This window comes from Schistocerca americana, chromosome X (genome assembly GCF_021461395.2).
Source record: "Schistocerca americana isolate TAMUIC-IGC-003095 chromosome X, iqSchAmer2.1, whole genome shotgun sequence".
NCBI lineage: Eukaryota > Metazoa > Arthropoda > Insecta > Orthoptera > Acrididae > Schistocerca > Schistocerca americana.
The window spans coordinates 997224992-997243409 of NC_060130.1; the positions used below are offsets into that span (position 1 = coordinate 997224992).

At 42.1% G+C, this 18418-nt stretch overlaps 1 protein-coding gene across 1 annotated transcript in view; it reads left to right on the forward strand.

Annotated features, from left to right (window-relative positions):
• Positions 1-18142, forward strand: part of LOC124555379 (aarF domain-containing kinase 1) — a 136445-nt gene extending 118303 nt beyond the window's left edge. The window contains exon 8 of the mRNA XM_047129272.1: positions 17511-18142. Within this exon, the coding sequence (XP_046985228.1) occupies positions 17511-17718 (208 nt within the window). The 3' untranslated portion in view covers positions 17719-18142. The remainder of the gene's footprint in view (positions 1-17510) is intronic.
• The last annotated feature ends 276 nt before the right edge of the window (positions 18143-18418 follow it).

Here is an 18418-nt window from a genome sequence, read left to right on the forward strand (position 1 = left end):
GAATGGATGGTAGCCTGTCGGCTCAATTGGGTCCTCGAATCTCAGGATCTATTGTCCCCTTACCAGTGTGGCTTCCAAGAGGGACGGTCTCCGATCAATCATTTGCTTCGATTGGAATCCACAGTTGGGCAGGTTTTTTTCCAGCCCTGCCATTTGGTTGCAGTATTTTCCGACCTTTGCAAGGCCTATGACACAGCTTGGCGCCATCACATCTTTCTTACACTTCATGAGTGGGGTCTTCAGGTTCCACTCCTGATTTTTATGTGCCAGTTCCTGTTCCATCGGTCGTTCAGGGTTTGGGTTGGTACTGTTTTTAGTTCTCCACGGACCCAGGAGAATGGCATCCCACAGGGTTCTGTATTGAGTGTACTTCTTTTCCTCATTGCTATAGATAGTGGACCTGTGGCGTCCATCGGTCCTTCGGTCACCCCTGCTCTGTATGTTGATCATCTGCATTAGGGTTAGTTCATCTTCGATGGCCTCTGTAGAGCGGCAGCTCCAGGGTGCTATACGGCATGCCTCTGCATGGACCCCCTCACATGGATTTCAGTTCTCTCCTTTAAAGTCGCCGGTGGTCCACTTTTGTCGCCATACTACGGTCCACCCCGATCTGGAGCTCCATCTCTATGCACGACCATTACCTGTGGTAGCAAATTTTCATTTCCTTGGTCTTTTCGACAAGAAGCTAACTTGGTTGCCTCATATCAGATTTCTGAAGATAGGATGCTTCCATAAACTCGATGTCATTTGCTTCCTTGCCCACAACTCCTGGAGCGCGGTTAATTCCACTTGTCTCCGCCTTTATCCGGGCTTTACTGCTGCCTCACTTAGACTACGGTTGTCAAGTTTGTGGTTCGGCTGTGCCTTCCACACTGTGCCTCCTGGATCTGGTCCACCATCGTGGTGGTATCCATTTGGCCACTGGTGCCTTCCATACTAGCCCTGTAGATAGTTTCCTTGTTGAAGCTGGAATGGTCCCCCTTTCTGTTCGGCGGTCCCAGCTTCTGGTTTCTTTTGCAATTGCCGTCCATTACTCTCCCACTCATCCTTCCTATTCTATCCTGTTCCCAGACCAAGGACATCGCCCACCTGATTCCCGCCCTCGGGCGTATTTACCGGTTGGGCTCCGCCTTGCATTTCTTCGCCGTGATTTTCAGCTTCCTTCTTTGTACTGTCTCCCACGTTCTCTCGTTGGTTAGTTCCTCGGCCCCGAATTCGGATGGATCTCAACAGAGGTCCAAAAGATTCCATTCCCCCAATGGTGTTCCTTTGTTTTCGCCCACGCATTTTATGGGAGTTACGGGATGCTGTTGTTTCTTACACTGATGGCTCTAAATCCGCTGATCATGTGAGATATGCTTTCACGTCCTCTGCTGGCATGGAAAATCATCTCCTGCCAACTACATGTGGGGTGTTTACTGCAGACCTGATGGCAATTTCTCAGGCCCTTCCCTTTATTAAACAGTCCCAACTCAACCGCATTTTGTTATGCACAGAATCAATGAGTGGACTTCAGGTTCTTGCCCCATCCCCCCAGCATGTTCAGGGGTTAGAATAGGCCTGAGGTATTCCTGCCTGTCATATGAGGCAACTGAAAGGAGTGTCACATTTCGGCCGTCATGTGATGGTCCCCCTGTAGAGTTTGACCTCCATTCTTCAAAATTTTCCTGAAGAGCGAGCCAATTCGGGAAATGACAATGAAGCCTTAGTTTCTTGTTGAGCATTTAGAGGACAAGTTCGGGGAGGTGGAGGGCTTGACCAAAATGAGATCTGGGCCAGTCTTGATCAAAACAGCATCTTCTGCTCAGTCACAGTAGTTACTCACTTGTGACTAGCTGGGAGATGTTTCTGTAACCATCACGCCCCATAAGACCTCCTTTTGCAGCCTGACAATGAGCCTATTTAGAGTGGCAAAGGGTACATTTCATCGAGCACGTCCACTGGGGTCCTAAGGATAATCAGGTTGCCACCAGTGCCTTCATCTTGGCCTCTGAGTGTGATACATTGCCCGAGAAGGTCAAGGTGATCGTCTACCGGTGTGATGTAAAGCCCTATATCTTTCCCCCGATGCGGTGCTTTAAGTGCTAGAAGTTCAGCCATATGTCATCCCACTGTACTTCCAGCGTCACATGCCGAGATTTCAGACGCCCATCACATCCCAATATTCCATGTGCCCCGCCTTCCATCTGTGTCAGCTGCAAAGAGCACCATTCGCCTTGCTCGCCAGACTGCAGGATTCTCCAGAAAGAAAGAAAGGAAAATCATGGGGTACAAGACCCTGGACAGACAGACCTACTCTGAGGCCAAGAGAAAATTTGAACGTCTGCATCCTGTGTGTATGACATCGTCTTACGCCGGTGCTACAACAGTTCTGGCACCATCAGCTCCGCCAACCCAGGTCACCTCTCAGAGCTGAAAGACTACACCTGCCCCGTTGATGGTGAGGGGGCATTTCCCTCCCTGTTGCTCCTGCACTACCTACTTCGGGAGCAACACCCCCCCTCCCCCCCCCCCCACCCCCCCCAACCATCAGGGACATCAGTCCCCACTTCTAAGCTGGAGAAACGTAAGTATTCTTTGGCTTCTCTCGCTATGAAGGGGTCCCATGGGTCACCCCCCCTTCCCAGGTTTCTTCTAGTGGGAAAGAAGACACCCGCCACTGGCTGAAGAGCCCAAATGCAGCTGGTCGTAGGGCTTCACGCTGACCCCAGGGACTGAGCCAGTGAAGTCCTCCCAGCCAGGGACACCCAAGGAGCAGCGAGAGAAATCCAAAAAGAAAACCTCCTAAGACCAAGGAAATTGCGGTGGCACCCACACCACTGCTACCTACTAGCTCTGCGGCTGAGAATAGGGTGGAGATTTTGGTGTCTGCTGAGGACCTAGATCTTGCTGGACCCTCAGACACAATGGATATAGACTGCTCAGGCAATAAATCGGTGGGAAGCAGGTGCCTCTTATGCCTAAACTGCCTCATTGTATGTTCCGTGCATTCCCAGTCTCACGGTGTTATCCTCCAGTGGAATTGCGGCAGGTTTTTTTTTTTTTTTTTTTTTTTCCCGATCGCCTGGCTGAGCTATGGCAACTGTTAAGCTTTACACCTGCTATCTGCATTGCCCTCCAGGAAACCTGGTACCCGGCAATGCAGACCCCTGCCCTCCGTGGCTGTACGGGATATTACAGGAACTGTAGTAACCTTAATAGAGTGTCAGGTGGAGTTTGCGTTTATGTCCTAAACTCGGTCTGTAGTGAAACTGTGCCCCTTCAAACACCTCTTGAAGCTGTGGCTGTCAGAATGACGACGATGCAGGAAATAACTGTGTGCAATGTATATCTTCCTCCAAATGGTGCAGTACCCTTTAATATATTAGCTGCACTGACTGATCAACTCCCTAAACCTTTCCTACTTCTGGGAGATTTTAATGCCCATAACCCCTTGTGTGGTGGTACCATGCTTACTGGCCGAGGCAGAAATGTTGAAACTTTACTGTCGCAATTTGACCTCTGCCTCTTAAATACTGGGGCCGCCACACATTTCAGTGTGGCACATGTTAGTTACTCGGCCATTGATTTATCAATTTGCAGCGCGGGACTTCTCCCATCTATACACTGGAGAGCACATGGCGACCTGCATGGTAGTGACCACTTCCCCATATTCCTGTCACTGCCCCATTGTTAGGCACATGGACACCTGCCCAGATGGACTTTGAGCAAGGCGGACTGGGGAACATTCACCTCTGCTGTCACCGCTGAATCTCCCCCACACAGAAACATAGATGTTATGGTTGAGCAGGTGACTAGCACAATTGTTTCTGCAGCAGAAAACGTGATCTCTCACTTTTTAGGGTGTCCGAGGTGTAAGGCAGTCCCTTGGTGGTCAGCGGAAGTTGATGAAGCAATTAAGGAGCGTCGGCGAGCTCTACAGTGGCACGCTTCTCTGGAGCACCTCATCGCCTTTAACTACTCCATGGCCGTGTTCGCTACCTTATCAGACAATGGAAGGAGGAGTGTTAGGAGAGAGATGTCTCCACCATTGGGTGGAGACATCTGTTTTAACTTACATAAAGCATACGACATGACTTGGCGACATCATATCCTTGCTACATTGTATGAGTGGGATATCCATGGGCCACGCCCGATTTTTATCCAGAACTTCATGTCACATCGTACTTTCCGTGTCCAAGTTGGTGGCTTCCATAGTTCCATCCATATCCAGGAGAATGGAGTCCCTCAGGGCTCTGTATTGAGTCTCTCTCTATTTTTAGTGGTCATTAACGGTCTAGCAGGAGGTGTCGGGCCCTCCGTGTCACCTTTTCTGTATGCAGATGACTTCTGCATTTCGTACTGCTGCTCCAGTACTGTTGTTGCTGAGCAGCGCCTCCAGGGAGCCATCCACAAGGTGCAGTTATAGGCTCTAGCCCACGACGTCCAGTTTTCAGCCACAAAGTCGTATGTCGTGCACATCTGTCGGCATTTTACCATTCATCCGGATCCCGCACTTTACCTTAATGACGATCTACTCATTGTAGTGGAGACATATCAATTCCTAGGACTGGTTTTTGACACTCAATTGACTTGGCTCTTTCATCGTAGTCACCTTAAGCAGGAGTGCTGGCAGCACCTTAATACCCTCAGTTTCCTGAGCAACACCAATTGGGGTGCAGATCGCTGCATGCTGCTGCAGCTCTATAGAGCCCTTGTCCAATCCCGAATTGACTATGGGTTGTAATTTATGCTTCGACAGCCCGTTCACCTTTCCATTTACTCAACCCTGTGCACCACTATGGGGTTTGATTAGCGACAGGAGGTTTTAGGATGAGTTGGGTGACCAGCGTACTGTTGGAGGCTGGTGTCCCTCCACTACAGATCAGACATGCGCAACTGCTCGCCAGTTACGCAGCACACGTTTATAGTTCCCCTGGGCATCCAAATAACCGTCTCCTTTTCCCGCACGCTTCAGTCCACCTCCAGCATCGGCGGCCCTGATTTAAGCTAAAGATTGCGGTTCACATGCAGGCCCTTCTCACCGAACTGGAGTCCTTCCCTATTTGCGGTCTGTTCACGTACTTCTCCGTGGTGTACGCTTTGGCCACAGCTTCGTCTGGATGTTTTACATGATCCTAAGGACTTGGTTAACCCTGCTGCTCGCTGTTGTCACTTCCTCTCGATTCTTGACATGTTCTGGGTCTCCGAAGTGGTTTACACCGATGGCTCAATGGCTGATGGTGACATAGGCTTCGCATGTGTTCATGGAGGACATACTGAGCAGCACTCCTTGCCAGTTGGGTGCAGTGTTTTCATTGCAGAGCTGTCGGCCATATCTTATGCTCTTGAGTACATCTGCTCATGCCCTGGAGAGTCATTTATCCTGTGTACTGACTCATTGAGTAGCATACAAGCTATTGACCAGTGGTACCCTCGCCACCCTCTGGTAGCGTCCATTCGGGAGTCCATCTGTGCCCTAGAACAGACCTGCTGTTCCGTGGTGTTTGTGTGGACCCCAGGATATGTCGGAAACCCCAGCGATGAACTTGCAGACAGGCTGGCCAAACAGGCGACACGGAAACCACTTCTGTAAATAGGCATCTCTGAAGGTTACCTGCGTTCTGTCTTACACCACAGGGTTTTCCGGCTTCGAGAGATGGAATGGCGTAACAGCACGCACAACAAACTGCATGTCATTAAGGAGACTATGAATGTGTGGAAGTCTTCCATGCAGGCTCCTTGTAGGGAATCAGTTGTCCTTTGCCCTCTCCACATTGGCCATATGTGGCTAATGCATGGTTCCCTACTCTGTTCCGAGGACCCACCTGAGTGTCGCTGTGGCTCCCAAATGATACTCGTTCACCTCTTGCTGGACTGCCCACTTTTGACCATTCTGTGGCAGACTTTTAACTTTCACAGCACCCTGCCTTCGGTGTTGGGCGACAGTGCCTCCACAGCAGCTTAAGTTTTACGTTTTATCTGTTAGAGTGGGTTTTATACTTCTATGTAGGTTTTAGTGTGTGTCCTTTGTCCTTCTGTTTCCTCCACGCTAGTGCGCTCATGGTGAAGGCTTTAATGTGTTGCAGAGTGGCTGGCTTCCCCTTTTTATTCTCATGATTTGCCAGCAACTGGAATTTGTTTTCATGTTTTACTCTCTTCTGTTTCTAGCGTCTATGTTTTTTTTCTTGTCCTCTAGCTCCTTTTAGTGTTTGTTTGCCTTCCCTTCGTTCTTGTGGCTTTCCCTTTCTTTCCGTTTTGTGATATATGTTTCGTCTGTTTTATTCTCACACTTGTGGCATTGTTTTATTAGGTACAAGGGACCAATGACCTCGTAGTTTGGTCCCTTCTCCCACCTTTAAAGAAACCAACCAACCTTCAGCCTGTTGACCGGTCTTTTTCCCACCATCCCTTGGTCTCGGCCATCCATGACCATTTCGCTGATTTTCACTGTGCTGCTTGTTCCGTTGACTTCCTTTGGGTCCCTGGCCATGTGGGTATCCCAGGTAATGAGCTTGCTGATCGGTTGGCTGGGGGAGCAGTCACTTACCTCCACTTCCCTGTAACCCCTCCTGCCACTGATTTACGGCTTCATATCAAATCCCACTTCGCACAATCATGGGCCAACTCCTGGGAGGCTACCTCCTTGTCTAATAAACTTCGTGCAGTTTAGGTGACACCTGTCCCGTGGGTTTCTTCCTTCCACCTCTCCCGAAAGGACTCGACCACCCTGTGTCGTCTCCACATCGGCCATACCAGGCTGACCCGTGGTTTTCTTTTGCAAAATGAGCCACCCTCCCTTTTTGGTTGTGTAGCCTTCCCCCGTCAGTAGCCCATATTTTGGTGGAATGCCCCCTTCTTTTGGCTCTGCATATGAAGTACAGACTTTCCCGCACTTTACCTTTAATATTGGCAGACGGTTCCTGTATGGTCGAACTAGTTCTCAGCTTCCTTCGTGAAAGTGGTTTTTATTCTCAGTTTTAAGGTTTTTAATCTCCTCTGGAGTAGGGTCAGGGCAGTGAGGGTTGGGGTGTGTCTCATTGTAAGCTGTGTTTGGAAATTCCTGACTCTCCTCCCTGGCCAAGATCCTCTTTTTTCCTTTTACTGTGTTTTATCGCATTGTATATTTGGTTAGTCTCATTTTACAATACGCCCTTTTACACTCTAGTGGTTGAATGCTTTTGAATAGCAGGTGGTCTTGCCTGTACTGCGTCATAGGTGGGATATTTCCTGGCTTGGGGTTGCCCACGTACTGACTTCCGTCCTTTTGTGTCTTTACCATTGACAACACGACTGCACTTTAACATTTTTAGCCAATTACCTTTTATCGTTATGACTCTCCTGAGATGTACATCTGTCCGAATGGACCACCTTTGAAACAAGGGACTGATGACCTTGCTGTTTGCTCTCTTCAACCCCAACCAGTCCAAGCTGCTGTGTTCTTAATGATCTAGATGTTGAACTCTGACCTCTGTTCTTTCCTTTTGTTGCCATTGTTTCATTAGACTATAATATTTCTTAGGCCATAATTTTATCAGCCATTTTATATTTATTTCTGGATAAATGTCCCTTCCAGACTTTCCATGCATGGCACTGTTCAGTTATAAGCAACTTGTTTTCCTTTCATATTTTCTAAGGTCGCCCACCTACCATTTACTAGGTCATCATGTCTTTCTTATCTCTTGTATTCAGCCACAGTACTTCCTTTGATCCAGCTACCATCCATTCATCTACCTACATGTTCTCTGTGCCTCCATTTAATTTTCAGTACAGTCATAATTGTGTTCCACACCTGTCTGTTCCTTGATCGATTTGTTTATTTTCATCTGTCTTCCAGTAATTACCAACATAAATCTCTCCATTGCTCTCTGTGTTTGAATGATTTCTGTATTTAAAGTGTTTAGTGCCATAAGTCCAAACTCAGTAGTCTGGTGAATTATCTGAAACTTGAACTACAGATATTGTGGAAATGGAAAGTGCTATTGATGTGCAGTTTTCACAGGAAACATTGGTAATCAGTGGCTCGAATTGTTAGCCTGTCAGCAGATTGTAATAATACTTTGAAAGAGTATTTTTTGTGCAAACATACTCTTTTTAAATGGAGCAGTGCCTGTTGACATTAACAAACTAAAAGTAGGATAAATTAGAATTTCAGTGGTGTTAGTTGCAGGATTCTTGTGAGGTCTTTTAAGAGAGACACTTCGAGAAGTTCCTACACTGACACTTCTACAATACCTGTGGCAGCGCACACTAAATTAAACACCACAAGTGCTTACATGGATTCTGACCAGTAATGAGACAGTTGTGTTCAAAATGACCACCTACAGCAGCAATACACGCTTCCATCTAGTATGGAACCACTGCTGCACACATGCTAGCATTTCAGTGCAGATGTCAGAGCAGGCTGCAATAACATGTTTCATGTGTATACTTGGCATGTCCTTGTAGATAGTCTCTCTCAGCTTTAGACACAGAAATGTCTATAGGTGTCAAATCTGGGGAACGGACCGGTCAAGTACAGGTCCTCAGTGTCCAATCCAGTGATACGGAAAACATTCGTGAAGACATTCTGTAATGCTTCATGCACTATCAGTTGGACAGCAATCATGTTGTTATCACAGGTTTGTCCTAGTCTGCAGAGGAATGTCTTCTAGCATCCGTGGTAGACGGTTTGTTAGGAAGCTGCGATACTTACGCACATTCATTGTTCCATGTATGAAAAATGAGCCTATGAGCTGATGGCTCACTACCCCATACTATACATTTACACATCATGGACGCTGACGTTCCACTTGATGAAGCCAACAAAGATTGTCAACGTACCAATAGTGCATATTTTGCTGCTTTACTTGACCATGATTAGTAACTGTGGCTTCATCACTAAACAAGACTGATGATACATCTGGAACATCCTGTCGTAATGCCCATGCACAGAATTTAACAAGATTCTCAGTCATTTCCATGCAGCTCTTGATGGAGAGAGAGGTGATGAGTCTGGGACTTGCGTCAATGAAGAATGCACAAGACACTTGCCTAACGCGTACTACTTCCCCATGCTGTTGCACAGGCTCTAACATGTGGATAAACTGCACAGCTGTAAGAACGTGAATTTCCTCTTCTTTAGTCATGACGTGTTTCCTACTGTTACATTTTCTAGGTGTTACACTACCAGTTTCATATAACTGGTTGAAGAGGTTCATAAATAATTGTCGAGGTGGTTGGTGTCCATTGGGATATCTTGCCACATACACCATACAAGAACAAACTGCATTCCTCCTACACTATCCACACACCATGAGCATGTTGGCTTTTTCTGTATTGGTAAATCCCATCATCCACTCACAACCTACTGCTTTTACTGTCGCACACTAACTTGCTAACAAGCCACAATGCACTCATGGAATACACAAGCACACTGTCAGTGAACATAAGAACATTGTAGCAATTACGCAGGTTAAATGGCACAAACACGTGTCGGTGTGGAAACTTCACAAAATACAATATCTCATTAATGACTGGAACTAGAATCCTGCAACAAACACCACCGACATCTAATTTACCATACTACTAGTTTTAGTTTCTTAATGGCATAGGCATTGTTAGATTTTAAGAAAGTTTATGTTTGCACAAAATTACACTTCCTAGTTACTGTATTATTACACTGTTTATTGGCTAACAATATGAGTCCCTGACTACCAATCCATTCTGTGAAAACCACACATCAGTAGCACTTCACATTTCCACAATATTTGTGATGCATGTTTTAGGTGATTCACCCTGTATACAGTAATTGTAAACTTTCCTTCTAGACACATTGGAAGTGTACTTGTGAAAATTCTCTTTACTTTACCATAAAGACTCAAGATTTTTACCTTCTGTTTCCTTTTCTTATCCATCCAGTCATAGTTGTCAGCACTTAAAAGTAATAAACTCTATTAGCAACTATTTTCCTCACTTGTATAATTGGCAGTTAAATGCCTTGAATGATTCTAAGACCATTTCAGTTAATGAATAAACGTTTTCAGATAGTGAAATGAGAGGCAAAGTAAAATTTCTTTGATTGTTTATGGGCAACACACTGAAAATAGATAGTAATAAAACAAGAAAACTGTTAAAATTTTGGCATACATTGGCAAGTATCCTTTATAATAACCTGCCTTAAGAATACCAGTTGGATTTGCCACAACTTGCAGATGTAAAAGTGGATTTTGGACTACCTCAGCAATGAAAATGACAATCTAAATAACAGATGAGCATAATTTACTGTGTGCATTGAGAGACACCAGAGTGATTATATCTAAATTGGATTGAAAATCCTTGAAGAGGAAAGCAACCAATATCACAGTAGTTGCGAAGTGGAGTAGTTGCGAAGTGGAGTAGTTGCGAAGTGGAGTAGTTGCGAAGTGGAGTAGTTGCGAAGTGGAGTAGTTGCGAAGTGGAGTAGTTGCGAAGTGGAGTAGTTGCGAAGTGGAGTAGTTGCGAAGTGGAGTAGTTGCGAAGTGGAGTAGTTGCGAAGTGGAGTAGTTGCGAAGTGGAGTAGTTGCGAAGTGGAGTAGTTGCGAAGTGGAGTAGTTGCGAAGTGGAGTAGTTGCGAAGTGGAGTAGTTGCGAAGTGGAGTAGTTGCGAAGTGGAGTAGTTGCGAAGTGGAGTAGTTGCGAAGTGGAGTAGTTGCGAAGTGGAGTAGTTGCGAAGTGGAGTAGTTGCGAAGTGGAGTAGTTGCGAAGTGGAGTAGTTGCGAAGTGGAGTAGTTGCGAAGTGGAGTAGTTGCGAAGTGGAGTAGTTGCGAAGTGGAGTAGTTGCGAAGTGGAGTAGTTGCGAAGTGGAGTAGTTGCGAAGTGGAGTAGTTGCGAAGTGGAGTAGTTGCGAAGTGGAGTAGTTGCGAAGTGGAGTAGTTGCGAAGTGGAGTAGTTGCGAAGTGGAGTAGTTGCGAAGTGGAGTAGTTGCGAAGTGGAGTAGTTGCGAAGTGGAGTAGTTGCGAAGTGGAGTAGTTGCGAAGTGGACTTCAAAAATGCTGTAAGGTTGCTCAAATATATTCACTGGTTTTTAATTGTTTCTTGTCATGGCATGTTCTGGAAACATTCCATCACTCAATGACCTGTAAAATAAACTGTTCCTTTTTGCATGTGGTAGATGTACGACTGCATGGCTTATGTGAAAGGTACTGGTCAGGTAAACAACTTAGCATACAGGTATAAAAAAAAGTCTGAAATTACGCAGTGGTCCAAAATCCGGAGCATTGGCTATTTTTACAAGAAGTTTACTGAATAACATTACAGAATAAAACTGTATGCATTCATTTCAAATAATTGTAACAGTTGTGGAAATCCTTTACAAAAACTCCTACTGTTTTACTATAATGACCATTATAAGACTCTTGTAACATCTACCACATGTAGAAAGAAATTTTTTTTGTTCATCAGGTTATCAGATGAGGGGATAATCCCGAAACACATCATGACGAACAATAAACTAATTCACAAAGTGTCCATTTTTAAGCAACCTTATAGCATTTTAAAGTCTGTTCCATAATTAAAGCGGTTGTAATAAAGATTGTTGGAAATGAGCGCTTGTAAACAGTCTTTGGCTCATTATTTCTATTTTGAAATAATATCTACAAACATGGCAGTTTCACTAGTATTTGGTGGAATGTCAACTAGACATTACAAATTGCTCATCGTTTTAAAATGGGTTATTCTTTTCTATTATAAATTTTAGTTAGATAACAAACTTTTTTGGAGCGTAGTAACTGATATCTTACCTATTCGGGGATAATCGTCTTATTAAGGTTGGGAACCACTACCTCAATATAATCATTCTGGAGCCTCTGAACTTCATCAAACATGCATGGAAAGTAAAGAGTAAATCAAAACAAAATTTAAATTGGAAGGCAGACAGAGACAGCTTAGCAAATAATTAATATGCTAAATGAATATGCAGTGTGTACTTCATCAGAACATAAAGACAAGGAAGGTTGTGTATCATAATTACCTGGAGACTTCAACAAATGCTGTGCAACTAGAACTGCTGTAGAAAAAAAAATTAGAAGAAAAATAATTAAGATGATATGTGTCAACAAACAAAGGACATCACTTCCACTGTCAAAAATTTGATGATACTAACCTTGCCTTCTGTGTACATTAAATTTATTTTATTCTATTGTTCTTGAATCTTTCTGTTTACAGCAGAGTCACAGCATCACAGAAAAAAATTTTAACTTACTTCATGCTGTTGAATACTCCATGCCCAAACATAAGAGTATTTTAGGGTGACCAACTCTCCTGTATTTTCCAGGATCTCCCATATTATACCATTATTTTTTTAATTCTCCATTGTTGACTGCTTGTTTGTCCTATGTATTTCATCAGTGACCACTGTTGTAAATATTATCCTATGAAGTATTATCAATAGTTAAAGTTTAATGTTCAATAGATCTCAAAAACTTTTCATATAATAATCTATAATATTGTCGATATGTAGTCTATTTTCCATTCATGCTTTAATGTGAAGAGGTTGCTTGGCTCAAGGGAATTTGAGAAGCAGAGAAAGAATGACAGTCAATGTATCTAGAAGGAGTATAAGAGGGGAAATGTTTACTTGTTTCTCAGTCAGTAATGTCTTGGTTGGTTCGTACTAATCAGCTCTGGTACAAATAACACACAGAAGTAACAAGGCCTTTGTGAAAGAGGATTATAGACACATTCATGTTTAAATACACTTGCATTATTTATATCTAAATTGACTCTCCAATGCGACATCATTTCGCAACACTTCAAAAGAATTTTTTCTCTTATGGACGGATCAGAGAAACAGCAGCAGCTTCGAACTTATTGATTTAAATGAATTTTGATTATAATTCCAAAGAGTTTCTTAAATATACACAGGCAGAGAAAAAATTGCAGAGTTCTGCAGCTTCTGTAAATAAGTACATTAGGGTACAGACACTGTATATGTGCAAATTTGTTAATGTTTTTTTCTGATTATATTTGTGTATTGTATGCAATGAGCAAGAAAATTGTTTTAATTAATTACATTCATTTTTCATTTCATTAACCCAAAAATGAGGGAACCTTGTAGGTGTGGAACATGTCAGAAAATATAACATACACATTTAAAATACTTGAGTGTAACACTTATTTCTGAATTTACACTACAAATGAGTCTTATTACACATTTTTGTACTTTTAAAAACTTTCTCTCGGTTTGTGGAGTTACCCTGATATACTGTATGATGTAATAGAGTAAAAGTAACAACATATGCTAGTGTATTCATACTTGCATCTTCATTGTCACCTATTCCCAGAACATACGACGTACTTCTGTGGAAAATTTGTCAGTGTATCTCCTTTAAACCTCCCTTAAAATTATGCTCAAATGTTGATCGTCTCCTGTAAAGCTATGGTCAAAAATTGGTTACCCTAGAGTTTGTGGAGTTAAAAGATTTGCTTCTGTGATCTCTTGATTATTGCAAGTTGTCTTTATGTTACTCAGTTTGGATGTTTTAGTTTCAAATTTCATCATTTGTGTTATTTTTACGCTCAGTGTGTCCAGTTGGATTGAATGAGGATTAGTGTTTTTTGAAGAACTTTAACACTTCCTGGAATTTTTTCTGGCACTTGTATTACGTTTATAATGGGTGGATGATCAGTAAATAAGGTGGAACGAGCAACAATAGTAAGTAGTAAATGATTTATAGAGAACAGGAACAAGCAGATACCCTAACACTGTCATGTAGGACTTCTTGGGAAAAGTTCTCCCGTCAGAGAAGTAACTGCTTCAGTTCAGTGTTGTTGTTATTCTGTTTCTATTCTATTGAGAGTAAGCTGAACCACTGTAAAACACTGTCCCTAATTCCATGTTTATGTAATTTGATTCACTGAATTAACGCTTTTGTCAGATCTCATAATATTCCTCTGACCTTTTCACTGATACCTAATATTAAAGTTACCTTCGTATAATTTAACAGATGGCATATCCAGTGTGTGTGCTTTATTGGAAGCCCAGTTTTTAAAAGTTACATCATTTTTTGTAACAAATTTTTAGATTTGTTATGCAGCATGTTTTTCAAACTGTTTTGAGACCAACACCAGAAGAGAAAAGGGGTAGCAATTCCCCACAGCTTCTGTCTATCCCATGCACATCAGCTCGAATAATTGGATTCTAATGATGAACATTAGTTGTGACGCAATATCATATGCTCTCTTGATTGCAAATGTGGATATTCCATTCTTCATTTCACCCAGCTGACTGTCGGTGTTTAAAAAAGAGGCGGTCTCTCTCTCTCTCTCTCTCTCTCTCTCTCTCTCTCTCTCTCTCTCTCTCTCTCTCTCACACACACACACACACACCTCTCTATTTGCATGCACGCACACTTTCTGAAAATGCGCTTCTATCAAGTGTTCAATAGTTTTATGTACAAAATTTGAATAGTTCTGCAGAATTTCATGAAGAAAACACCGGTAACTCATAAAATTTTAAAGTTGCAAAAATATTATTTGCCAATTGGTGAAAATAAAATTGTGAACACACTTCTGAATATCTCCCCAAGAGTGCTACAAAAAATCTTCATGACCTTTTTTTGTGCAGGTTTACGAGACAATTGCAATAGTGAGAGACCTATTTTCACTACAGAAAATATATATGAAATCGCACTGGAGTTCTGCTGATAGCTCCGAACACAGTAATGGATAGCACCTCAAGAGTTTCAACAAAAAGCTTAACATAATTTCTTGTGAATATAATTGTTTATAATTGCAATACTTTACGAACATAAAACTTTTCGATCAGCTGAGCTGAGCAGCCCTAATTGTGATCAGTGCATGTAGGTACAAGTCTGCAAACATCCTGTAGACTGTCATTACGTATCTGACTACTGATATCCTCAGCAATCGAGGTAGTTGTCATTTTTTCGTCTACTTATTGCGTTGCATTACTACTACTTTAATTTGATTTTTCTTTGCTATAGTTATCTACTGGATTTGAAAATAGCTGTCTCTGTAATGTGCTTTCACAGTCTGAAAAGCTTGTAAGAGTGTTGTAGGGTAGATTGATCTGAAAAATAATTGTTAAAAAAAAGGTATGTTGCACCATTTCCAAGTCAATTGAAGTTGAAGTCCACCAATAAGACTGTTGGGCATGCAAATTCAAGTGGCCAGCCAGAGGCAGTGTCACAAAAGTGCGCTTTGTTCAGTTTCCCAAAACCTATCAAGAGCAATACAAAAATTGGACTTGGGATGGTAGTAAAGATTGAACCTGAACCCAAGGCTGAGCAGTCTGGTGCACCATAATCTAAGCTATGAGAACAACTGACACAGATTGTGTCCGGCAGGCCACCTGAATTTGCACATGGGACAGGCTGATTGACTACTTTCAGCGCTAATTAACTCAGAAACAAGTCAACGTACCTAATTTTTCTTCTTAACATTACACTGATAGGAAAACATTGCAACATCAAAGAATAATTAATGTACTGTAAAGCAATTTTTGGAATACATTTATCTAGGTATCATACTTCTAACATCGAAAGAACACAAGTTAAAGTAAGTGTGAGATAAGCAATTGCAAATGTGAAATGTTGATACATTATTAGAATGCAATCATGCAAATATGCATGCATTGTGTTGTAATAGTGCTGCATGTCAGTTTGTGGGATGGAGTTCCATGCCTGTTGCACTTCGTCGGTCAGTGCAGGGAAGTTAATGCTGTTTGTGGATGAGTCTGGAGTTGTTGTCAAATGAATTACCATATGTGCATAATTGGAGACAAATCTGGTGGTGATGTAGACCAAGGCAATATGTCAAGACTTTGTAGAGCATGTTGGGTTACAACAGCGGTATGTGGGCAAGTTTCCTGTTGGAAAACACCCTGTGGAATAATGATAGGAATTGCAGCTCACCAGGTTGAAATACTAGATTGGCAAATAAATTTACAGTTACGAAGCATTTGATAACTACAAAAGTACTCCTACTGTCATACGAATCGCACCCCTCCAGACCGTAACTCCAGGTGTAGGTCCATTGTGTCTAGCATGCAAACAAGTTGGTTACAGGTTCTTAATTGGTCTCCTCCTAACCAACACATGACCATTACTGGCTCAGAAGCAGAACCAGCTTTCATCAGAAATCACAGCAGACATCCACCCTGCCCGCCAATGAGTTCTTGGTTGACACCACTGAAGCCACAAATGGAGGTGGTTTGGGGTCAGTGGAATGCACGCTACAGGGTGACTGGCTTGGAGCTGTCCTTGAAGTAATCAGTTTGTAACAGTTCATTGTCACTGTGGTGCCAACTGCAGCTCCAATATGCTGTTGCATATGCAGTATGATTCGCCAGAGCTATACACCATACACATTGGTCTTCCCTATAAGTAGTGCCACATGGTTGTCCAAACCCTCATCTTCTTGCAACTGTACATTCTCGTAACCACCACTGCCAGTAGTGTTGTACAGTGGCTGCATTCCTGCTAAATCTTTCTGCAATGTCACAGAAAAAACATCCAGCTTCTCGTAGCACTATTACACGACCTCTTTCAAACTCAGTATGGTGTTGATACTGGAACGTTTGGCACCATAAAGGCATTCTTAACTAACGTCAACTCACCATATCCAATCTCAAAGGTAAACACTCTCAACCGTTACAGTGTATATTTAAAGCAAACCTGATATCCATGCTCATAGTGGTACTACTAGTGCCACTCTTATGTAACTGGCACACAAAATTGAATAGACATCATAACCTATCCTGTCTGCAGCTCGTGGTCTAGTGGCTGGCATTATTGCCTCTCGATCATGAGGTCCCAGGTTCAAGTCGCCGGGTTTGGTATATTTTCTGCCCAGGGAGTAGGTATTTGTGTTGCCCTCATCGTTTGTGAATGTTGCAAGATTGGGACTTTGTATGGCACTGATAACTATGCAGTTGAGTACCCCACAAACCAAACAACATAACCTATCCTGCAACACGGTTAAAAGCTTTCTAGGTTCTTTCTGACCACTCTGTGTAGTGGGTGTATAATAGCCAGCTTCTGACATTTACAGCTACAGTTTCATGTTATTAAGAGTATATTGTGATTCTAAAAACAAAATAAATGCACAAAGGATTATGGGTGTATTTGAGGTCTGTGTTTTTGTTGAAGCTACATTTTTTAATTGACTGCACATTAGATATAAATTGAAAAAGAGAGAAAATATGCATTTCAATTTCCTTGATGATACGGGAATGTCACGTATAATGCTGCTGACACTTTTACCTCTTCTGAAGTCCTTTCAGCCTCGTTTGGTGATACAATCAACATTCGTAGGAATTTTGTGTAGACTTGTGAACACTACTGAAACTTGATATACAGTCATTGTTCATTTATGTTAACACCACTGAAACATGACAGTGCATAGTTCATGATTGGGGGGGGGGGGGGGGTTAAATACTAGACCCACACGACAATACTGATCCACTGTGGACTTACACATCTCTCCTTAAATATTTTTCAATGTGTTTCATTGTGCAAATAATGTATTTTACAGCCTATGTTTATTTTGCAGGCGTGGGTCGCTCTTTATGATGTGGAGGTGCTGTATAAATAGAGTTTATACAGATAAACTGAACAGATGTTCATCAAGAGTGAAAAAATTGCATATTAAATTATGCAGACAGTGGCAGTTCTTCAAACTAAATTTATACTATGGGTATTTAAGGATATTAGCCGTGCCTTATTTGTCCTCAGTATTACGGTTATTTGGCTCTTACTAATGGCCAAAAGAAGGCTGCTATCTGAGTGGTTGTGCAAAAAAAGCCAAAGAATTTTTGTATAAAGATTTTATATATGAAGCTACCTACATAAACATCAACAGTGACCTGAGATATTAAATTAAGCCTTAACAAAAATTAGATTACTACTGTGCAAGAACAGTGAAAGCCAATGTTCAATAATATTATAGTTATATGTTACTGACATAACTATTTTATGACAATAAATGAAAACAGGCTCCTCCTCCTCCTATTTTAAACACTTGCATCCGTCAGCAGTCGAGACAGTGCCTTCTCCAGCGTGTGTTGTTCGGATAGAACACGGGCATTATGTATATATTTACAAGTAAAATTGTGTTTTGTAATTAAAGAATTTATTTTTGTATGCAGAAAGAAGAAAGACAATAATTAAACACTGTTTCACCTATAGTAGCACATTTCTTAATAATATCATTGTCTTAAAATTGTAGTACAAAAGTGTGATGTGTTTGTGATAACACTTTTCGTGTTGATATACACGCATTTTGTACATACTGTAGGTGGTTTTAAAAGTAAGTTGTAGTAATGACAATGAATTAATTTTAATTGTTGTATAGTGTGTGTCTTCATCCATGTCTTATTTATTAATTTATTTATTTGTTCTAAATATTCATTGTATGCTGTTAAGAAAATTGTCATGTGGTATTAGTTCCTCCCATGATAT